The sequence below is a fragment of the Panthera leo genome, chromosome A1 (genome assembly GCF_018350215.1).
Source record: "Panthera leo isolate Ple1 chromosome A1, P.leo_Ple1_pat1.1, whole genome shotgun sequence".
Lineage (NCBI taxonomy): Eukaryota > Metazoa > Chordata > Mammalia > Carnivora > Felidae > Panthera > Panthera leo.
Genome location: NC_056679.1, coordinates 157,090,884 through 157,115,217, shown reverse-complemented (window position 1 = coordinate 157,115,217; position 24,334 = coordinate 157,090,884). Strand labels below are relative to the sequence as shown.

The 24,334-nt window shown below is 38.9% G+C and overlaps 1 protein-coding gene across 4 annotated transcripts in view; it reads right to left on the bottom strand.

Moving 5' to 3' along the window:
* Positions 1-9,262: 9,262 nt before the first annotated feature.
* Positions 9,263-24,334, bottom strand: part of FAM81B (family with sequence similarity 81 member B) — a 57,481-nt gene continuing 42,409 nt past the window's right edge. For all 4 annotated transcript variants that reach the window (XM_042943739.1, XM_042943748.1, XM_042943758.1 and 1 more), the window contains 4 exons: positions 21,928-22,034; positions 13,769-13,904; positions 11,273-11,468; positions 9,263-9,562 (listed from right to left, as the gene is read on the bottom strand). In XM_042943739.1, the coding sequence (XP_042799673.1) occupies positions 9,429-9,562; positions 11,273-11,468; positions 13,769-13,904; positions 21,928-22,034 (573 nt within the window). In that variant the 3' untranslated portion in view covers positions 9,263-9,428. The remainder of the gene's footprint in view (positions 9,563-11,272; positions 11,469-13,768; positions 13,905-21,927; positions 22,035-24,334) is intronic.

Below are 24,334 nucleotides of genomic sequence, written 5' to 3'. Positions count from 1 at the left end.
TGCTGTAGAAAAGTAGGTAATCAGTTCCAAGTATTAAGACTGAGCAGGAAAGCAAACCTACGCTCAGAGAATATTTTAATGGAAGCCAGCATCCGTGAATGGTTGAGTGTAATTACATGTGACTTCTACATACCAAATACGCTTCATACAGAAAGAGCACCCACATTAAATAAAATAAGCACATTGATTATCTGACTCTTAAATAACTTGAGTTTCTAAGACCCTGCCTTTTTAAATGTCATTTCTTCTCCTTTAATCATACAAAATATGGTTGTTGCTTTCTCTGTGAAAAAATATGCCACACAGTTAATATCATTCAGGAATTTTGGGGGGAAAATCACTATATAGTAGTTTACAAAGTCCTAATCTTAATTCTGTTTAATAGATCAAGAAATAGTGTCCAAATAGTTTTTAGAAAAGGATTATTTGCTGTCTTCAGAAGTTTGGAAATTAGCCTAAAAAGTCAGGTGGTGTGAGGAAAAAAAAAAAAAAAAAAAGATGGTTATAGGTTCTATCTTTGCAGGCAGAGTTATGTATCTCTGGGCACAAGAGAAAAGCCAGACGGAGCAGAAGATTTTTCGTGTGCAAAGAAGGAAATTAGAGTGAAAATACACTGCTGAGAAGGCAAATTTATATTGTTATAAGCAGCTTCAGTATTTGTTTCTGAATTGCCTGAGGCCAGCCCCGTAGTGCCTCAGAACAAGTGCTATTTATATGTGGCTGGAAGGCTTCTCTGTCCAAGGACTAGGCTCAGAATAATTTATTAACTCACTAGAACCAGATTTACAGTAAGCAATGGTGAGTACTTTGTGAACATGGGGAAATATGTAGGCAGCAATAAGATTTTATGCAAGTCACGTAGCTTCTAACGAAGCCAAATAAGATCCAGCATTACAGAGCATCTTGGCACCATCTTTTGCTTCCGCAGAGGAGCATTCTGTGCTTCTGGGGTGGTGATCATTACCCACCAGGGCTTCAGCAACCAAGGACTTAGAGGCAGGGGTAGATTAAATGATTTGCCAAACTCTTTACACCATTATTACCTCATTTAATTCTCACATCATTTTTTACAGTAGATGCTAATTTTACAGACAAAAAGAAGAAAGAAAGCTCAGCTTTTCTCTATATTCTTAAGCACATAGAATCAGGCTCCCAAGATCAATTCCAATACTACTGTTCAATTTTTTTAACAATTGGTGACACCTCGGGAGAGAGGAGAAAATGGATGATGGGCATTGAGGAGGGCACTTGTTGGGATGAGCGCTGAGTGTTGTAAGCGATGAATCACGGGAACCTACCCCCAAAACCAAGAGCACACTGTATACACTGGACGTTAGCCAACGTGGCAGTAAATTATATTTAAAAAAAGAAATTGGTGACACCTCAAAGACTTGAGGTATGTATCTTTGCGACTGACACAGTTACCCTACCAGATAGTATGCTGAGGCTGCCATTTACCTAGTGCCACTATCTGAATTCTAGAAAGAACCTTAGAAGGAACCTCCTCCAAAAGACTAACTTGGCAAACTTATTTTTCCCTTACCTTTATTCACAAATTTAAACCTATGCAATGATAGGGAGTGCTCCACCCTTGTTAGATTTTGAACTTAATAGAAAGTTCAATAGAGAGGCCACAGTGAGCTAATTGTTTCAGTTAGTCCTTGATAAAATCACTTGGTTTTCTCCTTGGTGTTAATCTCTCTTCCATCAACTTCCTTTCAGCCCTCTCATGTCTTAGTTATCTAGCACTTCTTAGTTTTTAAAGACCTCTTTTACTTACCAACTAATCCCTGCAGAGGAGATAGTTGATAAAAGTTCCTGGGTGTGTTTTTGTTCCTTTTTGAGGGTTTTGTGTTGGTTTTGTGAATATGTAAAAGCCTTTAAGTGCTCAGCAGTGGAATTTAGGCATAAGGACTAGATAGATTCCTCAATATGGAGTTGTTCTGAGTTGCAGAAGTAGGTTTTGTCCACCCCCATTCACATGTCTCCATATGGGCCCCACCCACCTGAAGTCCATCCCTGAGTGTCTCCCTTGTGAAAGCGGTGCATTACTTTTTTGGAGAAACATCTGTTGGATACTAATGACTTTTACCTGACAGTAATGGCTCTTGGGTAGGCTTTGGTGGCCAGAACCTACAGAGGAAATCTACTTCACAGGATGTTGGCATCAGCACCTTGCCTGCCTCCAGTCAATGTCCATAATGTTTCTTCATTATGTTAGCCTCCCTCCCCAGAGACCGTAGAAAGAAGTGCTTTTAAAGTAGAGAAATACTTCCTCATTATAATTTTGTTCCAGGAGAAATCTATATTTTGTACTTCTTTCTGCTTTCGTCCATTGCTGGAATTATTGCTAGCCAAGGTATTTCTTCTCACACATAGTGCAAGGACCTTTATAAACTCAAGTATTTTTAGATACTACTCTGAATCAGAATTGGATGAAAGAGTACCATGGGACTTGTCTTTCCCATCAAAATCAAAAGCTCTGTTTATTATTAGTAATCGGTACCATTTATTAAGTACAGTACCTACTATGTATGTAATACCACATTAGATGGTCTACATATAGAGAAACAATAGAGCTCTTCTCTGGACTAATGAGTTCAAATTCTGGCTGTACCTCTCATGAGTGGTATAACCTCACAAAAATTACCTAATTTCTCTGCATCTTAATAATAGACATCTCTTTGGAGGATTAAATGAATTAATCCAGGTAAAGTGCTTAGAGAAGTCTCTGACAACTGGTAATAGCTCAACAAATGTTTTTCTAATTCTTCCAATAACCTACAAGGTAGGTGTAGTCTTGTCCTCATTTTAAGTGAGGAAACTAAGACTCCAAAGTTAGACAACAGATCCAAAGTCACACAGATAGTGACTGGTGGGACTCTGGTTTTAAACTAAGGTCTGTCAAACCTCAAAACCCCTCAAGACCTAGCATAGATGTTTGGATTATTTTTCTGTTTCCTCAGTTTGTGTCTTTGGGACTGTAAAAGAGGACCTGGTTTCTGACGTACTGCTGAACACATCAGTCATTTTTTAGTCACAACGTTAGTCACATGTGTAAATACCTTCTGAAAATGAAGTTACAGAACCAAGGAATGGGTTTATGGAAAATTTAGTCTTTGAAGTTAGAATATTTCATGACTGTATACTAAGGGAAAGATCTGAAATAACAACTTTACCACAAATGAGTGTGACTCTAATCTCCTGGAGAGGAAAATGCCAAACTGGGTAGGGGCCAAAACAGTCTAATATTTTTCCTGATAATAATCCTGCCTCTCTCTGGGAGGGCTTACCACCCTCTCTGCATCTGAGAAGGTTCAACACATTTATTTCATGCCTGGAAGGGTAGTCAGGAAAGCATTGACAACTGTTTTCCTACTGCATTGTGTAATGAACCCACTTTTGGACAGGGTTCTCTTCAATAGGTGGGGATCTAATGCTTGGTCTGAAATCATTACTGAAAGAACTTCAAGTTGACACCATCTGCCAGCAGGAACTCACCGAGAAGACTGAAATCCTCAAGAGATGATGTTCCCTCTCCTACTTTGCTGTCACTGTCTTCAGATGCTCACCTAGGAACTTCTAGATTCCTCCTCTGCCTGTCCCCTCAGTGTTAGGTGTCCTCAAGGGTTTCCCCTGGTCTCTGTTTCTCACTGAACGCTTCATGTCCTCCACTCCCCCCGTCCCAACTCCAGGCTGTCTCTTCCTCCCTCACCCATGAAGTCCAATGACTATTTCCATGCCAGAGCTTCAGTTTAGATCTCTCTCATGCTCCAGGTCCTCTTTCTCACTCGCCACTGGATACCTCCACCTGGACATCCCATAGATACTTCAAAATCAATTAGTTTAAACCTGAGCTAATTATCTCCACTCTTCTCCTTTATCTCTCCCCTTTCCCATCCAGATTTGCTTCTCACACTGTATCTGTAATCTATTCTCCACACTAAAGCTAGGGGGATCTCTCTAAAATGCAAATCTGGTAAAGTCACTTGCCTATTCAAAATCCTTCAGGGGCACCTGGGTGGCTCGGTCAGTTGAGCGTCTGACTTATTTCAGCTCAGGTCACGATCTCATGGTTCATGAGTTTGGCCCCCCATCCGTCTCTGTGCTGACTGCGTGCAGCCTGCTTGGGATTTTCTCTCCATGTCTCTCTCTCTCTCTCCCCTCTCACACACTGCTTTCTCAAAATAAATAAACTTAAAAAAAAAAAAAAACAACATTAAAATCCTTCAAAGCTATTCTGGACCCCGAAGATCAAGCCCAAGTTCCTCAACACGAGTTATAAAGTCCTCTGTGATCAGACACCCTACTCCCCCTAATCTCTCCAGTCTTCCTTTTCATTATTTACATCTCAAACCTTCTCTCCCACCTCCCACCACATACAATGTATCTTGCAGTTCCTGCCGTGTTCTAGTCTCTTAGCCTCCAGGTGTGTGCCCAGGCTGCTCTATCTCCGAGCCCCCATCTCTACCAATTATCCCCCTTTCCCTAGGCTAACGTCTGCTTATACTCCAGAGGTCTCAGTTTAGATATCCTTTCTTCTGGAAGATCCCTCTGCCTGATTCCCCAACTTTTCCTAAATGCCTCTTTCAGGTGCTCCATCACACCCTTTCCTTACCCATGTACTGGAAAGTTTAATTATTGGTCTTTTCCACTAGATCATAAGTTCTCTAAGAGCAGGGTCCATGTTTAGTTTACTCAACATGGTATCCCCAGTGCCTAGCACATGAATGAATGGAGACTTCAAAGATATGAAAAGTAGTATCTCACATGGGTTTGGAGATCCTTACCTTCCAAAGGTAAAAAACACAGATATGTATGCACGTGTATATATTATAGTTTTCCCTCGATGTTTTTGGGTGTTACTTGCTGCTATCATACCGATAGAAGTGAGAAGACATTTGGTAAGTTTCTGTAGAAGATGGGGAAGCTGCTAATGTCCAGTGAACTCTGGGGATTTTTTTTTTTTTTTTTTGACCTAGGGCCTTATTGCTCTCCTGCCTATCAGGTGGTGAGCATGTCCCCCCACCATGGGGCTGAGAAGGTGTTAACCCATGTAGCATAAGGTGAGGCATTTGTCCTTCACCAAGCAAAGTACTTGGAACATTACCATTTAGTCCTCAGTGTAAATAATTTCATATGATTTTTACCCCTAAAAGCAGGTTGCACAAGAGGAAGGAAATGGCAGGAAACACTGGGAGGCAGCAGTACCCTTGGGCCATCCAAACCTGTTTAGGTGGTGTTTGTGCCTAAATTGAGAACCCTCAGAGATAACTTAACATATGCCCCAGGTCCACAGGGCGGATCTGGATTGCAGACTCTGTGATGTTCAAACATTCTCCTGTATTTGTGGGAGAGAAGTCTGACATTTCCCAAGGGATTAAGAGTTGCTGCTTTACAGAGAATAAAGTGTATACTGAGGTTCTCTAGGGGGATTGTTCGTCCTTGTCATCTTCGTGGATCCGTGGCAAAATAGATGCAAAGGAAAAGAGTCCCAGGGTTCCACTGGTCCCTGAGCAGAGGTGAATTTGTTGAAAACGGTGGCTCTTAAGCTCCAGGGTGCCTCCCTTACTTAGCCCTAAAAATGTGTTTACAAGGTTGTAAAATATGAAGAAATGAGACACTGTAACTACAATAAGGCCAGTGATTAAGATCATCATCTCAACTCCCCCTTCCCTTGATGTCAGGTACCCCGGGAGGGGCTATGGGCATGTCTGGATCCAGCAAAAGAGAAGTTGAGTTGGGGAAACATTGGATTAGAGGGACATGTTTCTGTTGTTCATAGTCACTTCTGTAGGGAGGTAAGTTGCGGCTGCTCTGAGGTAGCCATGGCTTTCAGGAATATTCCTATAGACTTGTGTGCCAATTCATCAGGATGGGGCATTAATAGTAAATCAAGGGGCGCCTGGGTGGCTCAGTAGGTTAAGCCGCCGACTTCGACTCAGGTCATGATCTTGCAGTCCGTGAGTTCGAGCCCCGCGTCGGGCTCTGTGCTGGCAGCTCGGAGCCCAGAGCCTGTTTCGGATTCTGTGTCTCCCTCTCTCTGACCCTCCCCCGTTCATGCTCTGTCTCTCCCTGTCTCAAAAATAAACATTAAAAAAAATTTTAAAAAAATAGTAAATCAAAACTGTATAAGCTTTAAGCCCTACAAAACCTGGATCCACCTTCTCACTAGGCATAGCTCTCAGGTTATCTAGCATCTATGCACACCTGTGAACACCTCAGCTTGGGATTCCAAGCAAGAATACTACAGAAGACCCCTTGATTCCCCTCCTATCCTCTTGCATTGCATTCATTTCTACATGGTACTACCCTGTCGCCACCAGTGAGAGAGATCCATTCTGAAAACCCTTTGGCTTGATTATAGGATCGTTACAATAATAGTGTAGTTATGATTTCAACTTCAATTTAGAGCATTTTTGCTCACAAGGTAAAAAAAAACTAGCGTAAAAATGGGTATGAGTGAGATGACTTGGCTGTCTGGATTCCTAATTTAACCCTTCCTACAATCACTTATTTTGTTCACTACAAAGAATTACTCTTTCAATCTAGTAGTGTATTTGTTGTGGTGAATGTTTTTAAAATATATTTTTACTGGAAACATTAATGTAAAACATTAATAAATTCTTATGTAGAAAGCAAAGTTCTTCATAATCCATTCACAGCTAAGTTTGTTGTAAATTCCTACATTTTTGCATCATAGAGAGTATGCATATTCTGTTTAACATATTTAAAAACATATATATTTTTAAATGCTTATTTATTTTTGAGAGAGAGAGAGAGAGAGAGAGAGAGCCAAGCAGGGTAGGGGCAGAGAGAGAAGGGAACAGAGGATCCCAAGCAGGCTCTGTGCTGACAGCAGAGAGCCTGATGCAGGCCAAACCCAAAAACTGCAAGACCATGACTCGAACTGAAGTTGGACATCCAACCAACTGAGTGACCCAGGTGCCCCTAAAAATATTTTTTGACATAAGTGGGATCATACCCATATTGCTTTTCAAGTTACTTTTTTTTGCCTAACAGTGAATCTTGGATATCTTTTTGTGTTCTTTTTTTTTTTTTTTAATATTTATTTATCCTTAAGAGACAGAGACATAGAGACAGAACACAAGTGGGGGAGGGGCAGAGAGAGACACACACACAGAATCCAAAGCAGGTTCCAGGCTCTGAGCTGTCAGCACTGAGCCCCACGTGGGACTCAAACCATGAACTGCAAGATCACGACCCGATCCAAAGTCAGACAATTAACCAACTGAGCCATCCAGGCACCCCTCTTTTTGTGTTCTTTTTAAGGGTTGGATAGCATTTTTATCAGTGATATCATTAATTTAGTCAGGCAATTCCTAATATTTGTGTTGTTTTCACTTTGTTTTATTATAACAAATGGTGCTGTAATGAGCATCCTTCGTCATACATCTTTGCATATTTTGGAAGGTTTTTTATTCCAAAATAAATTTCTAATACTAAAGTTTCAGGGTCAAAGGATAAATACATTTTAAAATGTTAATAGATGTTTCCAAATTGCCCTGTTAGTCACTCTACCAGTTTATAGACTAACCTATAATATAGGAGTGCACATTTCTCGATAGCCTTGCCAACCAATATTATCAATTGTTTTAATTTATGACAATATGAAAATGGTTCCTTTAACTTGTATTTAATAGGTTGAATGTCTTTTCATATCTTCATTTATTATTGTATTCTTCTGTGACTTGCCTGTTCAGTATTATTATTTTCTTATCAACTTATAAGAATTAATTAGTATTACTTGAGGTATTGACCCTATGTCTTAGCATGACACTTGTTTGCAAAGAATACTTCCTATTGCATTTTAAACTCTTAAATTCTGCTATGAAAATCCCGTGAACTATAGTCCACGATGCTTTGTGTAAATTAATAAAAATAAATGGAGCTGTTTCATGTAATAGGTTGGCACTGGTCAAAATTTTATTTGGAAGGTAAGTTTGTACTTTCTTAGGGGAAAAGTTATCACTTCTCCCTAAACCAAGGCAGGAGACTAAGTCTGAAGCAAGGGTCCTCTTACCAGATTTACAGAAAGCTCTGTGATTAAGAATTAGTCTTTGGGGGTATCTGGGCACTCAGTCAGTTAAGCATCTGACTGGATTTCAGCTCAGCTCATGATTTTATGAGCTAGAGCCCCTCATTAGGCTCTGTGTTGACAGTGTGGAGTCTGCTTGGGGTTCTCTCTTTCCCTCTCTCTCTCTGCCCCTCCCTGCTTGTACATGCGCTCTTTCTCTAAAAATAAACTTAAAAAAAAAAAGGAAATAGTCTTTGTTTCCAGCAGACAGTATAAGACATGCATAGCTTATTTTTACCTTTAATGATTTTATTGCCTAATACTAGACTCTACATTTAACATATATGTCTAGAAAAATTAGAAATATTTTAATTTTATAGGAAACTAATTTGTGTTTTTGAAGTACTCCCGAATTTAGCACCTAGATCAAATTATGTTCGATGATTTTTCATGGAAACTGGTGTATTTTCTTATTTTGCATAGTTAGCTCTTACTTGCTCATATTTCTGATATGAGTACAATGAATCAATCATTTAAATATGAATAAGTTAGACTTGCTATAAATATTGGGATTGTTAGAAGACAAGAATCTCTGGATTCAAAGTTGCAATTTGATAGCCTGCTAGTTGTATCTGTCCCGCAGATATTCCCTCCTAGTGTAAGAACTGTTCTGAACTAGTTGCTAATGCTTATAAATGGCTTCATATAAAACCAGATTTCTAGGGGCGCCTGGGTGGCTCAGTTGGTTAAGCAGCCGACTTCAGCTCAGGTCATGATCTCGCGGTCCATGAGTTCGAGCCTCACGTCGGGCTCTGTGCTGACAGCTCAGAGCCTGGAGCCTGCTTCAGATTCTGTGTCTCCCTCTCTCTGACCCTTCCCCGTTCATGCTCTGTCTCTCCCTGTCTCAAAAATAAATAAAACGTTAAAAAAATAAATAAATAAAACTAGATTTCTAGTTTCTCTTGAAAAATGAAATCTTGGCACCAATGGATTATATGCATATTAATGATGAACCAGGACTGCATGGTGGCTATTCCTTTGTAGACAGGGTAAGTGGTCCAATTTGCCACAGTTCCTGCCCTCGTTTTATGTTTACACCAGTCCCATTTCACTTGTATATGTACATTATTTGAATGCTCTTTTCTATAGGCAAATAAAAATATGAAAAGGCATGTATGTAAAAAATTCCTTAACTTTTTCATTAATAAATTAGTGAAGACATCATAAACTTCTCTGCTTTATTGGGTTTTCTGGCACATTCGTTTCCTGAAAAGGGTGGTAAGAAATACAGAGGTATAAGAAGCAGTCAACATCCCAGAGATATTAACTTCTTCCCAACTTTTGCCAGCAAACCACTATATTGGCTGGTGAAAAAGATGACAGAAAAGTTTTATACTTCCTGGAGTTCCACTATCTTACGCTGTAATTTCTTTAGGTCTTTCTGTACTTTATATTTCTCTAAATCCATCTTTGTTTTCTGTATTTGTTGGAGGGAGCTGAGAGAGTCATGAATTGATTTAAATCCTGGAAGAGGATATGAGAAAAGGTATACTGAAATTAAACAATGCATTGGAATTTTTTTTTTAAACAAAAGTTGCTAATCAGCGCTTCTGCCATAATTGATCATCATTTAAAGCATATTAAATTCCATTAAGACCAGTGTAAAAATGTACAATAACCCATTTCTTCTATATCATGAAGATATATTAGCGATAGTGTTTCCGCTTGTATCTGGCTTCATCGGGAAAATTTAATTCAATTCCTCTCCTTCTCCTTGCCCAAATGTATTGCATAACTAAATAATTCTATATTTCAAGAGAGAAATTTAAAATATTTTCTTCTCTCTGTATGCTTTAATAAGAGATTTGGATGATCTCTTTTTTAATCCTTGTTTACCAAATTGAAGATAAAGAACACAGGTGAGATTTTAAAACTTCTCAGAAAATGACCTGTTGAGGGACCTAAGGAGTGGCCACCAGCTGTTCCCCCTGCACCCCCCACCGCCAGCACCTTCTCTTTTATGCAGGTCTAGTCACTCATGACCACAGACCCACCAGACTGCAAGCTTCTTAGGGTACAGCCCATTTCTTATTCACTGGGCCTTTCAAATAGTCATTTCTCAACACATTTTTATTAAAGGCATAAAAGAGCACACCATTAATTTGAAATTCCCCTTTCCTAGAACTTCCAGTTAGTAAAATGCAGAAAAAAAGCAGAATGCAAATTCCTCTTTGGCTCATCCTGGGGTTATACTAATGGGATGAATATAATGAAACCTCTGGTATTTAAGTAGAAAGCAGGGACCTAAAACAAGGGCGAGTTAAGTTTGGAATGTGATTCCTGACCAGATAATTCATTATTTTGGTTTGACAATGGGAGATGGGGATAGGGGCAGTGTGGGTCAGATTTCCAGGCAGCAAATTTTACTTATATGCTACGAGCATCAAGCATCGGGGAGAATGAGACCATAATATCTTCCCAAGACACCTTCAAGGCATCTCTGTACAGGATCAACATTTGAGAGAATTTGCAGGCATTTTTCTGAGAACTAGAAGACGGAAAATGAATTGGGACTTTCTTTAATAAAGGAACCTCTGGTTCTGGTAATTTGCTCAGAATTGTGACTGGAGGCAGATGGCTGCTCCCCAGCTCCTATCCCATGTCCTTCCCTTTGACAAATTAGATGAGCCTTTCAAATTAATCCTCTTTGATGTTAGCTCAGCTTGACACTGCTGCCATTAGCCTCCTTAAGAAGAAAAGCAGTCATTATACCGGACTCTGTTAATTCATCTCTCTCTCTCTCACTTGTAAAGGTCAGGTCTCCAGTCTGACATCCGTCCAGGCTCATTACCTGCAGTTCAATGAGGGGCATTCGATTTCAAGTCCTGATTTCATGGCATACCACAAGTCAGGTCTTGATCTCAAGGACGTTCCAAGTCTAACAATTCTATGATTCTATGATCTCCGTAAAAAAACAAAAAACAAAACAAACAAAAACAACCTCACAGTGTTGGCAAGCTTGTGACACTGCCCAGTCTGAATGAAGAATGTGAACTTGTTTATCTACCTTCCAATGGCACGCTGACATTCTATGGGATAGTTAGAAAAGTGAGATTAAATACGGAAGGATATCAATAATGACAAGACTGATCCATGGCCATGAGCTCCAAGTAGACAACTCTGAGGAATTGGATAAGCAAGAACTAGTGTTCTTAATCAAAGGTGTCTGCTCACCTGATTGATATTCAGTCTGAATTTTCTCTAATTCACCCCAGATGTGCTTTTCCAGTTGGTTCATCTTTTTGGACAGTTTATTTTCTATATGCTTTACTGTACTTAGTTCTGCTTCCTGTTTCTCTGTGTTAATGAAATTCTCTAATTTGCTTGAAAGCTTCAGTAATTTCTCTTCCATTTTATTTTCAGACTTTTCCTATAAAAGATATCATGAGATAAAATTCTGCAGAAAAGAAAACTTAGATGGATATGTACTTCAGCTTAAGGAATGTTTTTAACAAGTTCACTTTTATTTATTTTATTTTTTTAAATATTTATTATTATTATTATTATTTTTTTTTTTTTTTTTTTTTTTTTGAGAGTGAGAGCGAGAGCATAAGCAGTGAAGGGGCAGAGAGAAAAGGAGGCACAGAATCTGAAACAGGCTCCAGGTTCTGAGCTGTCAGCACACAGCCTGACTCAGGGCTCGAACTCATCACCCGTGAGATCATGACCTGAGACAAAGTCAGCCACTTAACCAACTGAGCCACCCAGGCGCCCCAACAAGTTCACTTTTCCATATTAAACATGAAAATTCCAACCAGGTTCCTTTGTATCTAAAACTGTGTTCACACGTGTGAGAGTTCATCCCTTTGCTTGACCTTGTTTGCAGTTTCTAGAATTCTGCATGTGATAGGAAAAAGAAAAGAAAGGACTGTGGTTTTGCTGAAATGCCTTGAGGAGTTGGAATTACAGTCTAGTGTTTAAAGAATTGTGGTCAAGGAAGGCATTTTATTTATTTTTTTAATCTTTATTTTTGAGAGAGAGAGAGAGACAGAGTGGAAGCAGGGGAGGGGCAGAGAGAGAGGGAGACACAGAATCCGAAGCAGGCTCCAGGCCCTGAGCTGTCAGCACAGAGCCCTATACGGGGCTCGAACTCACAAACTGTGAGATCATGACGTGAGCCAAAGTCAGACGCTCAACTGACTGAGCCACCCAGGCGCCTGAAGGGAGGCATTTTAGACACTGCTTTAAGCTCCTGGGTCATGTTCCTGTTACACATTCCTATTCCCTCGAGCTTCGTATCTCCACGTGGACAGAGTTCAGCTAGAATAGTGATTCTTGACCTCTGTTATCTATTGATATCACCTGGACCATCACACAACCACTACCACCACCCCACCCCTCACGAAACTGATTTAATTGGTCCACAGTGGACCTCAGGAATTTATCTAGTTGAAAAACTCTCCAGATGATTCTAATTGCAGTGAGGTGGGGACTTCATGGATGCCCCAGGCTCAGGAGCTTCTCTGCTCCTTCTTACCCTTCTCACAGGGAACTTGCCAGCAGGAACTGGGTGACAGTGACTTGGCCCCATTGTTCCTCCTATTTTTTATTATTATTTTTTTAACATTTATTTATTTTTGAGAGACAGAGAGAGACAGAGCATGAGCAGGGGAGGGGCAGAGAGAGGAGGAGACACAGAATCTAGAAGCAGGCTCCTGGTTCTGAGCTGTCAGCGCCGAGCCCCACGCGGGGCTGGAACTCATGAATCACCAGACCATGATCTAGGCCAAAGTCGGAGGCCCAACCGACCGATCCACCCAGGCGCCCCCCTCCTATTTTTGGCCCTGCCTGCATCGGGGAAGTGGATTCCAGCCTCTTTCTTACTTGTGGTGGAAAGCTTCTGCCTGCAGGTGACCCTGTGGTCACCTAGTGCTGCCTATAACTGGTGGAGGAGTCTGTCTAAATCCTAGAGAACTAGCAGGCCCTGTTGGCTGCATGTTGGACCACACAGACTTCAATAGCCTTATCAGTGATAAAGCTGGAATGGTTATCTACATCTCTTGGACTCCTGCCTCTGTCAGCTGTCTACAAACCTAGCTGCCCAAAGCCCCTCTACCGAAATTCCAGAAACATCTTATTTGAATCACCAGCAAGGCTGGCAGTCACTGATGACACGGATGGGCCTGTGTTGCTCTCCCATTGGGGCCAGCAGCTGGTTGGATGCACTGCTTGGAGTGAGGGGTACCTGCAATCAACAGATTTCCCCTCCATCCTGGTAGTCTTGCCCCAAAGCTGGGAGTTTCTCTATGAGGTTGCCTCTGGAAAAGAAGTTTTGAAAACCTTTGATTGACGGATGGATCTTCAGAGAGGTAAACTGGCTTGTCTATGGCAGAAGTTTTCAGGCTTTACTGTGTCTAAGTGTCCTCCAGGAGGCTTGCCTAGGCGCACAGATCTCCGGGAGAGGCCCCAGGGACCTCAGCTCTGGGTTGGAACCGAGAATATGTATTTAAAAAAAAAAACAAAACACCTCTCTTTAGATTATTATGGGTAGAGCACACTCAGGAGTGTGGGTTCCCGGAGTTGGAGAGTAGCACACAGAACCAAAAGGCAGGCCTCTGGATTCCCATTCTGGTGCCAGAAAAGGTTAATTACTGACACAGTGAAGGTTACTGTGAATGTCCTAGTGAAACTTTCAACATCCAGACAATGACTATGGAGCTGTTTACTTACCAGCTTCTCCTGTAGGAGCTTCAGACATTGATTTACATAGCCAAGGTGGTCTTTTTCATAGTTGAGGAACTGTTTCTCTGTCCATTTTTGATGGTTCTCAACTGCCTCATATAGGTTGTTTGAAACTGAATTAAATCTAAGGGGGAAAATAGTTATATTTTAATAAAGTAAATTTAAACATAAAACCAAAATTTAGTATTGACAAACTGCAGTTTTTCAGATGATGAGGTTCAAGATGTCTAACAAGTACTTATGGGTTGATGTGGGAGGTAGGGAGCAAGGGAGCACATTTTGGGTCCCTGCCCCAAGCTGCGACCCGGCTGCTGACAACACCCCTCTGCATACCTTAAAATACACATATACACAAAGACAGACACATGGACACACAGAAACACATGTATCATCCATCCATGCAGGTTTCCTCTTAGGGCCTGGGGTACATTGTATATGTGGAAGAAACACCTTGACAAGCCACTTGGATGGCGATATCACTCCGGGGTACGTAGGGGTCAGCAAACTTCTTCTATGAAAGGTCGATAGTAAATATTTTAGGCTTTGTGCGCCATATGGTCTCCATTGCAACCAGTCAATTCTTTAACCACTCAGTGCTGCCATTGCAGTGGGAAAGCAGCCACATACAATACAAACAAATGAAAAAAGAACTTGGTTGTCTAATCTAACTTTACATACACTGAAATTTAAGCAACAGATAATCACATCATGAAATACATTTTCTAATGTAAAAAATTAGTAGAAAGTATGCAAATCATTCTTAGCAGTGGGCAGATTTGGCTAAGGGTGGAAGTTGGTGGAATCTCTGTCCTGCAAAGGTCACTACCCAGCTGGGGGAGGAGCTGGTCCAGAGAAAATCATAGGTAGGATGTAGGGAAGGGAGCAGGAAGAAAGACCCAGAAGGACTTTGGGAAAGCAGAGTGCCCATGGGACACAGCCCTTGGTTGTCTTTTCTGTCTCAGGTGATATCCTCAGTAAAGTCCCCTTTGCCTCCAGTGGGTCTCTGTGGATTCTTTAGGGAGTAGGGTTCAGGGAGGGCTTAAAGAGGTACTGAGTTACTCATGTGGGGCAAAAACAGATATATAATACGCTAAGGTGCAGGAAACGACCGCTGGCATAAAAATGATGCACCATAGGAATATTAAATAACAGAGAATGAATGATTTTTTTAAAATGGAAGTGGATGTTATTACAGAGATTGAAAAGATTGGAATCATATAGCTTCAATATGAAAAGTCACTCTAGAATGGCTGAGGTTTGAGTAAAAAGGAGAATCCATAGCTGGAATGACTGAGAAATATGGTCTGAGAAGAGGAAGGATGAGGATGGGGACTGGCAAACGGTCTCTGTATGTTTTCTGCATGTGACTAGCTTGTAGTAAAATGTCAATTTCAAATTCCCTTCTAGAGTAGGCACTATATTAGACAGGCAGGAGTACTGCATGTTGTTTATTATTGAAAATATTCAGACTAACTTACAACATGTGGATGGCTTGAAGTAATCATTGCTATAATACTGTAATTTTTCAGGAAAAATTATATTTCGATAATTTTGCAGTATTTATCACTGGAAATTGCTTAAGACATGCTGGACATATATTGCATGTATGTGTCTCTAGCTTCCTTGAAAAAGTGTTTGGACTAGTATTTGGAAAAGACAAATTATATGAGACCATTTCCAGTTTTTATTTAGAGCAGTGGCCCTCTAACAACGTACGGAGACATTTTTGGTTGTCACAACTTGGAGGTGCTACTGACATGTGGAGTGTGTAGACGCCAGAAATACTGCTAAACATCCTACAATGCACAGAACAGCCTCACAGAAAAGAATTACCCATCCCAAACGCCAATAGTGCCCACGTTGAGAAACCAGAATTTAGATGATGAAATCAAGCAATGGGAAAAGTTAATTTTCCAGTAGCTGTATTAGCTGTGGTATAATACCTGAATTCTAATCTTCATCGCTTTGAATTATCACGTTTTGATACGGAGAGAGATACTTTTCACATAGAAAGCGTATCTTGATTCAGGTGAGTATTTCCACATCGAGAAGATACCATCGGCCACAGTTCCTGCTAATCTAATCATGATTTCCAAACACCTGTGCTACTGACTAACAGCTGATGGATCTCAAATAAGTTCCCAACTGACACATGGACAGCCTCATTTTAGCCAACTGTTTTCTATGTCTGGAACACTCTTCCTTAGAATACCCAGTGGCTCCTGCCCTCATTTCATTCAGATATCTTTTCAAGCACCATTTCTCTCCTTAACATAGGACTGACTTTGTTTGTTGGTTTGTTTTTATTTTTATTTGAGAGAGAGCATGCAAGCACACAAGTGGGGGAGGGGCAAAGGGAGAATCTTAAGCAGGCTCCATACCCAGCAAGGAGCCCGACTCAGGGCTTGATCTCACGACTGTAAAATCGTGACCTGAGCAGAAATCAAGAGTCTGATGTTTAACTGACTGAGCCGCCCAGGCGCCCCAGGACTTTTTAAAACCACACTTTAAAAAAAAATTTCTTTTTCCCCATCTGACCCTCCCTTATTCCTTTACCCTACTTTATTTTTTCCAAAATGCTGATCACCATGTGATATATACAATTTGTGTGCTGTCTACTTCACTAGAATCTAAGCTCCATGAAAGCAAGGAATTTGCTTTGTTCATGGCTGTGAACAGTGGCTGGAATTTAGAAAGCGCTCGATGAATAGTTGTTGAATAAATGATTCATTGTTTCTCATTTAATACCCTTTACTAGAGCTGTTCACAAATAACAAATTGTACATTTGCTTAGATATTTAGATATCTAATCTTCAATTTTCATCTTGTCTTTCCTATCTGTGGTGGAAATATTAATTAATAGTGATTGTTAAGAGGGACAGTAAATCCCCAGATAATCAAGAGGTAGCTTTGCAATTGGAAATCCAGCCTTCAGTGTGCACTTTTACTGTGTGTGTAAATAGGAACATTTACTACTGATGTGATATTAACATCCCTCTGAAAACCAGGGAACCATTAAATGTGACCAAGTAATATCTCCAGAAGTGCATATCAGTAATTAGAATTCTGAAATTAAAATAGTCATAAAGAATGAGTTATTACCTGTGATCATTTTATTATAAGGTTTTGCCTGCAATTAGAGACTGACTTTACTGGTTACCATGAAAAGTCAGAACTGGTAGTTTATGAAAATATGAAAGCATTTTTTAAAAAGCATTCTCCTTGAAAGATAAAAAAAGAGAAGCTAAAATAAAGGTTTATATACGTCTCCTTTACTTAGACTTTCTCCTAACATAATGGGCATACTTTCCATGAGAGAATGACTTTTCTGTGAATTACAGTATTTATAATTAAAATTTCAACAGGGTGAAATATGACATTCACATTTTAGTTCCCAAATCCTCTATTCCAATAATTACGGTAGTATTTCTATCAGATGTAGATAGATATAGGGTGCCTGGGTGGCTCAGTCAGTTAAGCGTCCAACTTCAACTCAGCTCATGATCTCACAGTTCGTGGGTTCCAGCCCCACATTGGGCTCTGTGCTGACAGCTTGGAGCCTGCTTCAGATTCTGTCTCTGTCTCTCTCTGCCCCTCCCCCACTTGCACACTTTCTCTCTCTCTTTCAAAAATGAATATTTTTAAAAATATGTAGTTAGATATAGATAGGTAGGTAGATAGGTAAGTAAGTAGGTAGCATAGATAGCTGATTTTCTTTTTCAAAAAACACAAAAGTCAGACTTTTAAGTTAATACCACAGATCTTACTAGAATAATGTGGGATACAGTTAAAAAAAAATTTTATATTGGTGGAATCAACTTAATATACACACCAAGGGCAATTATAAGGGAGAAAGTCACAAAAGCATAAAATAAAATTTAATGGGGAGTCATAGACACAGCAGATGGCTGTGATGAACATGAATGGTGAGGACAGAGTGTAGGGCTTGCAACAGTCATCCTAGTGACCGCTGTGGTTATGGTTGACATACATAAATGAGGACATAGCTCCAATCTGGGGCTTTTTTTTTTTTTTTTTAACCAGTTCTCTTAAGTCTCAAACTCATTGTCTTGCATTTAATAATCAATTGAACTTTTCCAGAAGACATGAAAAGTTTGATTTCTTGAAAAATGTTACTCTTAATAGGCTCTCAAGAATTCAGATAGTGGCTTTAACCAAGTCAGTTTTGGAGACTGAACCTAAGATTTTAAATTTCATGTCAGAAGAAAGAAATTAATTCTAAGAAAATTATTTCTACTAAGTTTGTGCCTATCTACTTCAACTTCTTCTTTATGTCCTAATGACGCAAGTAAAGAGCAACTCCAACTCCATTCTGATAGGAAGCTTTTTGCTTGTTGTTACATATTGTACTTGAGCTTAAATCCCAATACCTTCATAGCTTCTTACCTTCATAGTTTCAAGCAGATGTGATCTTCCCATTCCCTAAATTTCTGTAGTACAATTAGCTTACTAATGGCTGGAGTTGTGAGATGGAGGTGTCATAGATTGACAAAACAACCTGAGGTTTGGAGTCAGATATTTTCTAGTGATGTGACTTTGGGCAAAGTATTTAATTTCTATGATTGTGTTTTCTCATCATTAAAATGGGGAGAAGACTTACACTGCAGAGACGGACGCACCTGAATATCTTGGTCACTTAGGGATTGGTAGACATTCAGAAATAACAATTAGTACATTTCTTATTTCTGTCTACTGATCTATTTCCTCTAACACTGTCTTAACTTTTACTTCGTGTTTAGCTTTTCACTTATTTGTATATTTCCTCCCAACTGTATATGGCTATGATGTTGTCTTTGAGTATTCCAAAACACAACTTACACATTATTGATTTTCAAAATATTCATTGGCTATTTGCATCTGAATGTGCTGGGTGCTGAGAATACGAAGATGGATGAGACGTATCCTCGACTTGAATAGTTTGTAACATAATACTGTGGTAGCATTTTCAAAGCTGTATGGCAAGATTTGAGTCTATGCATTTACTTCATTGACCATATACTTTTTCTTTTCTAATAAATCACTATCAATTAAACATTGTCAGCAGCAAGAACTATCTAGGGAGTGACTAATAGGTACTTCCCCTGCTAAACCCTTCCTAAAAAGATAGCCATATTTTATGATGACTAAGACTCTTGCTCTATAAGCACTAAGTGGTTAGCTTAGGAAGTTATTTAGCTGAACATGTGACTAAGACCTTTCTGGAAAAAGGAGTCTCCATATTGGTGTTCAGATGAAGAGCCTGTGCATCTCCTTTGTTAGGTCTAGTGTTGAATGCCAAAGTCCTAGGAATTCACTAGAAAACCACAGACAGTATTGGGGCTTTTAAGTTGTATATAAGACATAAATTTAATTGGCCATTAAACTTGAAATTGTTAAAGTTTCTAAATGGTAACACTGTCCAATTAAACACATTTTTGAATGCTATTAAATTTTTTTTAAATCCCTTTTCTCAGAGACAGTAGTTTCTTAAAAAAGGAAAAGCAAATACTATACCCCATCTATTTTAATTGGAGAAATGCTCTGAATGGAAAAGAAAAAAAAGAGAGCCCTATTTGCCTTACTTTCTCTTTGAAGAAAATATATTTGTAATAAATATCTCAGTCAAAGTGTTAATATCTCTAATGTGAAGGAATCCTACAAATTGATAAGAATATGAGGAAAGTCATGATATAAACTTTGACAAATGGTAAGAATGGGTAATTCACAGAAAAGGAAATTCAAATGGTGAAGGGAAAGCAAATAGAAACAAAACATTCAATCTTCATCCTTGAACTGGCACATATTAAAAAGAACATCCAGTGTTGATAAGAATGTAGAGAAAGGTCTTCTCATATATTGCTGGTGGAAGTGGGCGTTGCTACATTAAAAAAATAATAATAATAAATTTATAAAAATTAATAAATGAACTCTTTGACCTAGGAATCTTGCCGGTAGAAATAACATCTAAATTTAAGGATATTTAAAGATATATACACACAATAATTTTGGGGTTTGTTTGGGATAGCTGTAAACTGGAAAGAATCAATATAATAAGTGATTGAATTAGCTATAGCACATCTGTAAGTTAAAATATTACACAACTATTAAACTAATGTTAGAATAATACTCACTGATCTAGAGAGATGATTACAATGCACTATAAAAAAGCAAATTATTGAGTAATGTGTATAGGGTGTATTTTAAAAAGCCATGTTCTTTCTATACAAATAGTGTATGATACATAAAATATATATAAACATCCTTTTTCTGTTAGATATTTGTATTAACAAGGAGGACAGTGTGGGAGGACATATCTCTGGTGTTAGCATTGGTTACTTTAAGGAAGCTGAGATGGAGAACTTTTTTTCATCTTTGTTTTATTTTGTTACTTTTTATTTCATTAAAAAAAATTTTTTTACGTTTATTTATTTTGAGCGAGAGAGAGCGTGAACAAGGGAGGGGCAGAGAGAGAGGGAGAGAGAGAGAGAATCCCAAGCAGGCTCTGAGCTGTAAGTGCAGAGCCTGATGCGGAGCTCAGACTCATGAACCACGAGATCATGACCTGAGCTGAAACCAAGAGTTGGACGCTTAACCAACTGAGCCACCCAGGCGCCCCTTTTTCTAAATTTATTTTTAATTTTTATTCTTGAGACAGAAAGAGAGAGAGAGAGGGTGCAAGTGGGGGAGGGCAGAAAGAGAGGGAGACACAGAATCTGAAGCAAGCTTCAGGCTCTGAGCTGTCAGCATAGAGCCCCATGCGGGGCTCGAACTCACAAATCCGTGAGATCATGACCTGAGCCAAAGTTGGATGCTTAACCAACTGAGCCACTTAGGTGCCCTGATTTTCTATTTGTTAACGTACTTCATCCATTTAAGCCAGTATTCCATTCCAGATTATAAGTCCCTTTTCTCCCCCAGGAAAATCATTTCTTAAAGTGTACCTCTAGAAACAGTTTACTCTTCTACTTGGAACACTTTATTTAATTCTAAGCTAATGGGATTAGACCAAGCACCACGCAGATATTTACTGGGCATCCTCATTGTACTGGAATTTAAGTACCTAGACATGCTTTTTTATTGTATGAAGTAAGTGGCTATATTCTCTTTACACAAGACATTTACTTCTTTGAATTTTAGAGATGAGTATAGTTTTCCATCAGTTTCTAGGACACACGTATTTCCCAATTTAACATCTCTGAAATCAGGAGGTATCTTAAAAATTAGATTTGATGAAATACTGTAAGGATGGGGGAAAATGGAGCAAGCAGAGTATATTCAGAACACTGGATTTGACCAAGTCATTAAACCCAAGTGGAAAATCCAAGAGGAAAAAGAACAAGGAGAGAAGAGGCAGTAAGGTAGTATCATCCAAGAGACTAGAATTTTCCTTTGCCTGTTCCAGGATTCCAGGAAATGGTGGTCTTTTATACAAGAAAGGAGGATTGGGGAATAAGGAGGCCAATAATTTGAATGTTTGTGGAGTCTTGTCTCTTTTACTGTGCGTAGGGGAGAACTGAGTGAAGATAGGACAGAAACCGGTCTTAAAAAAAGGATAATGTAAAGAAGGTAGAGAATCTTAGAAGAAATTTTAAAAAGAAAGCTTGTAAATCAAAGTTGTTTTAATAATTATTTGGTAGTCTTGGGGAATTGATGTATATTCAATGAAGTGTGTTACACTGAGACATATAGTTGATGATAAGTTCAAATTATCATCATCCTTTTTCTTTGGAAAAGGTCAGGATGTATATCAATTCAGTTGCAATACATAAACAAAGAGAATGACAATATCCATTCTTTAAAAAATTTTTATTTAAATTCCAATTAGCTAACGTACAGTGTAATTAGTTTCATGTGTACAAATTAATGATTCAATGCTTACATATAATGCCCAGTGCTCATTACAAGTGCCCTTCTTAATCCCCGTCACCTCTTTCACACATCCCCCCACCCACCTCCCCTCATATTTCCTTTATTATGAATATTGTATGAATTACTTTAGTGTAGAGTATTCTCTCTAACAGTTTGTTGCTTTATGTCTTGGCCAGTTTCAAATTCCTGGGATAGATTTTCATTTAAAGCCAATGCTTTCATTAGGCAAAACCTTTTGGAATGTACTTAACAGAATTAAAAATCTTCCATTCACTTACTTGAACTCCAAAAGGTTCATTTCATGGCGATAATCCCCCTGGACCATCTTTAAATTTGAGGTTTGCTCAGAACTGGAAGCCTCAATCTTTCCTAAGAGCTGCATTACCTAATGAAAGTACAAAAGGGAGCTTGTGTGTGTGTGAACAAAATCACTAGCACTTAAATTAATTATACTTTATTCCTAAAAGAGCCAAGAAACAGACTTGATCCTAAATTAAAGCATATTTGCATTTGAAAATGATCTTTTCTAAAGGAATGATTCAATAGTTACAGAACTATCTTCAAGGAAAGATTTATAGGGAAGTGTTCCATTCTGCTGTCTATAATATTCATCTTGATAATAGGCTACCTAATGATATAACAAAAGGCTGCTATTGATATTGGTTTATCAATTGTTTAATTTTATTGCTTCTTTACTTTTCCCCCAATTACTGTGTAAGCCGGTATGTATCCTCGATCACCACTACAACCTTAGTGCACATCAGTTGACCAATGATAAATATCCACCAAATACTTATTGAATACATGTTTAAATGTACAATTAATTGGGCTCTGAGGAAAACACATGAGTGGCCTAAGATTAGGCCTTAGGAATTTCCTTAGGTGAAATGACTTTAGAGCATAGAAAGATAGGAAACAACAAGTTCCAGGTCTGGAAGTTAGGATAAGAGGGTCTTCTACACATCCAGAAACACTGAGGAAGTTCCTTTAGGTAAAAGGACTGGTTTGGAAAATAGACACAGAACTGTAGCACATAATCACACGTAAACTAATCACTGTCTAGGGGAATGAAACTACATGATGGGCTTTGGCCAAACAGAATTCAGCTCCTGAAACAGTCGCAGGGAGGAAAATGGGCAGTTAACAAAATCTAAGTTTTGTTTTTTTGTTTTTGTTTTTTTAATTTAAATTCAAGTTACTTAACATACAGTGTAGTACTGATTTCAGGAGTAGAATGTAGTGATTCATCAGTTAGATATAACACCCAATGCTCATCCCAACAAGTGCCCTCTTTAATGCCTATTACCCATTGAGTCAATCCCCCAACCCACCAAAATCTAAGTTCTCTTAGAAAAGAAAGAGATGGATAACAGAAGGGTTTGAATAGATAAATGTTGGGTGGGCAACCAATAGCACATGAATGGCTATTTATAGAAGATTCACTTAAAACAGGCTCCTTATAGGAGGTATACTTAAAGGCAGAATTCTTAACAATAAAATAACAGGCAAATATATCACTGGCAAAAGCAAAGGAAAAGAAAGCCAGGGGCGTCTGGGTGGCTCAGTTGGTTAAGCATCTGACTCTTGATTTTGGCTCAGGTCATGATCTCACATTTTGAGTTCAAGCCCCATGTCTGTGCTGTCAGCATGGAACCTGCTTGGGACTCTCTCTCTCTCTCTCTCTCTCTCTCTCTCTCTCTCTCTTTCTCCCTCCCTCCCTCCCTCCCACTCTCTCTGCCCCTCCTTTGCTCTCTCTTTCACTCTCTCTCTTTCAAAATAAATGAATAAATAAATAAATGTAAAAGAGTCTTAAAAAGGAAAGCCAGCAGAACAATATTGTTAGATAAAGTGTTATTTGAGGCAAAATATGTTAAATGAGACAAAGGTGGTCATTTTTACAGATGAAGAGTAGACTGCACAGTGAAGAAGTTTGAACCTTTATTTACATTATATATTGACTAAAAAGTAACAGCTATAGAATTACAAGGATAAAGGGAGATGATATATTAATGATTTTAAATGATTTCTCTGTCACCAACAAAGGCCAAATAAGTAAAATATAAATAAAGATATAGGAAAATATGAAAAGTATAACTTAGTCAATTTATATACCAAGCAATCCAACTTGCAAACAGCAAGAAACACTCATTCTTTCCCAGTGCCCAGTCAGCCTTTGCAACAACTAAGTAGATATGTGACTATAAAGAGCTCACATTATTCCACAAAGTGGGAAAAGTACAGATCATGACTCTATACTGCCCAGAAAGTAGAAATTAATAAGAAAAGTATAAAGAAACAAAAATCTGACAATTTGTATTAAAAAAAAACAAACCTCTTTTAATTCTATTGTTTAATTCCAGTGTTTCACATGGAAATGTGCCTCTCAGATCCCCTACTAGGAGGAGCATAATTGGCCAAGGGCCCGACTGCTATGTTTCATACATATTACCATGTGTGGATATCATACTTCCCATTGGCTGCTTCCAGTGAGTGTCTGAATAGTATTCCTATGATGAGGGACTTTGGTTCAAAGAACTTAATGAAACTATTAGAATGGCTGTCTAAGACCTTCTCTCTTTTTCACTGGAGTCAGAACTATTTTGTAGTCTGATGGCTCTTTCCATCTCTTCCAGCTCTCTCCCCATTTTCCTTCACAGTTGTTTTTTTTTTCCTTAGTAAATCTCT